The 612-nt window shown below is 43.3% G+C and overlaps 2 protein-coding genes across 2 annotated transcripts in view; both read right to left on the reverse strand.

Annotated features, from left to right (window-relative positions):
• LOC111646628 (protocadherin beta-15-like) overlaps positions 1–612 on the reverse strand; it is a 3,515-nt gene that overhangs the window by 1,520 nt on the left and 1,383 nt on the right. The gene's annotated exons all lie outside the window — the stretch shown is intronic.
• Positions 9–605, reverse strand: LOC147817333 (protocadherin gamma-C3-like; the record flags this gene model as incomplete). Its single annotated transcript, XM_087171068.1, has 1 exon — positions 9–605. A coding segment is annotated over one exon (597 nt), but the record flags the coding sequence as incomplete, so codon positions are not given.

Raw genomic sequence — 612 nt, forward strand, 5'->3', positions numbered from 1 at the left:
TGGCTAAACACTGGTACATTATCATTAGCATCCAGGACAGTGACGTGTATGACCACAGTGCCTGATCTCTGAGGAGAGCCACCATCAAAAGCGCTAAGCAACAGCATAATCTCGTTTTTGTCCTCTCTGTCTAATTCTTTGTCTAAGACTAGTTCCCCATATTTTCTTCCACTGCCTTTTGACTTAACGTTTAGTTTGAAATGTTCGTTCTCTTGAAGTGAGAAGCCCTGAACAGCATTTTCTCCGATATCTCCATCGTGTGCCTCATCTAGCAGAAAGCGCGAGCCCTTGACGGCCGATTCCCGAATTTCAAAATTTAGTGAATCCTCCTTGAACTGTGGTGAATTATCATTAATATCCTTAACACGGATACTAATACGGTGTAGTTCCAATGGATTTTCCAGAACGAGTTCCTGTTTTAGAACACACGATGCCTTTTTCGCACAAAGCGCTTCTCTATCAATCCTTTCTTGAACAGTCAAGTCCCCAGTATTCAGATTTACACCGCAGTACTTAACACTGCTGTCCTCTGTATCAATTCGAGCTTTGCGAGCGGACAGTCTGCCCAGATCAAGTCCCAGATCCTTTGCAATATTTCCGATTACAGATCCA

The sequence above is a fragment of the Seriola lalandi genome, unplaced genomic scaffold, assembly GCF_002814215.2.
Source record: "Seriola lalandi dorsalis isolate HSWRI2012SDOR001 ecotype SW California unplaced genomic scaffold, Sedor1 jcf7180002054973, whole genome shotgun sequence".
Taxonomy (NCBI): Eukaryota; Metazoa; Chordata; class Actinopteri; order Carangiformes; family Carangidae; genus Seriola; species Seriola lalandi.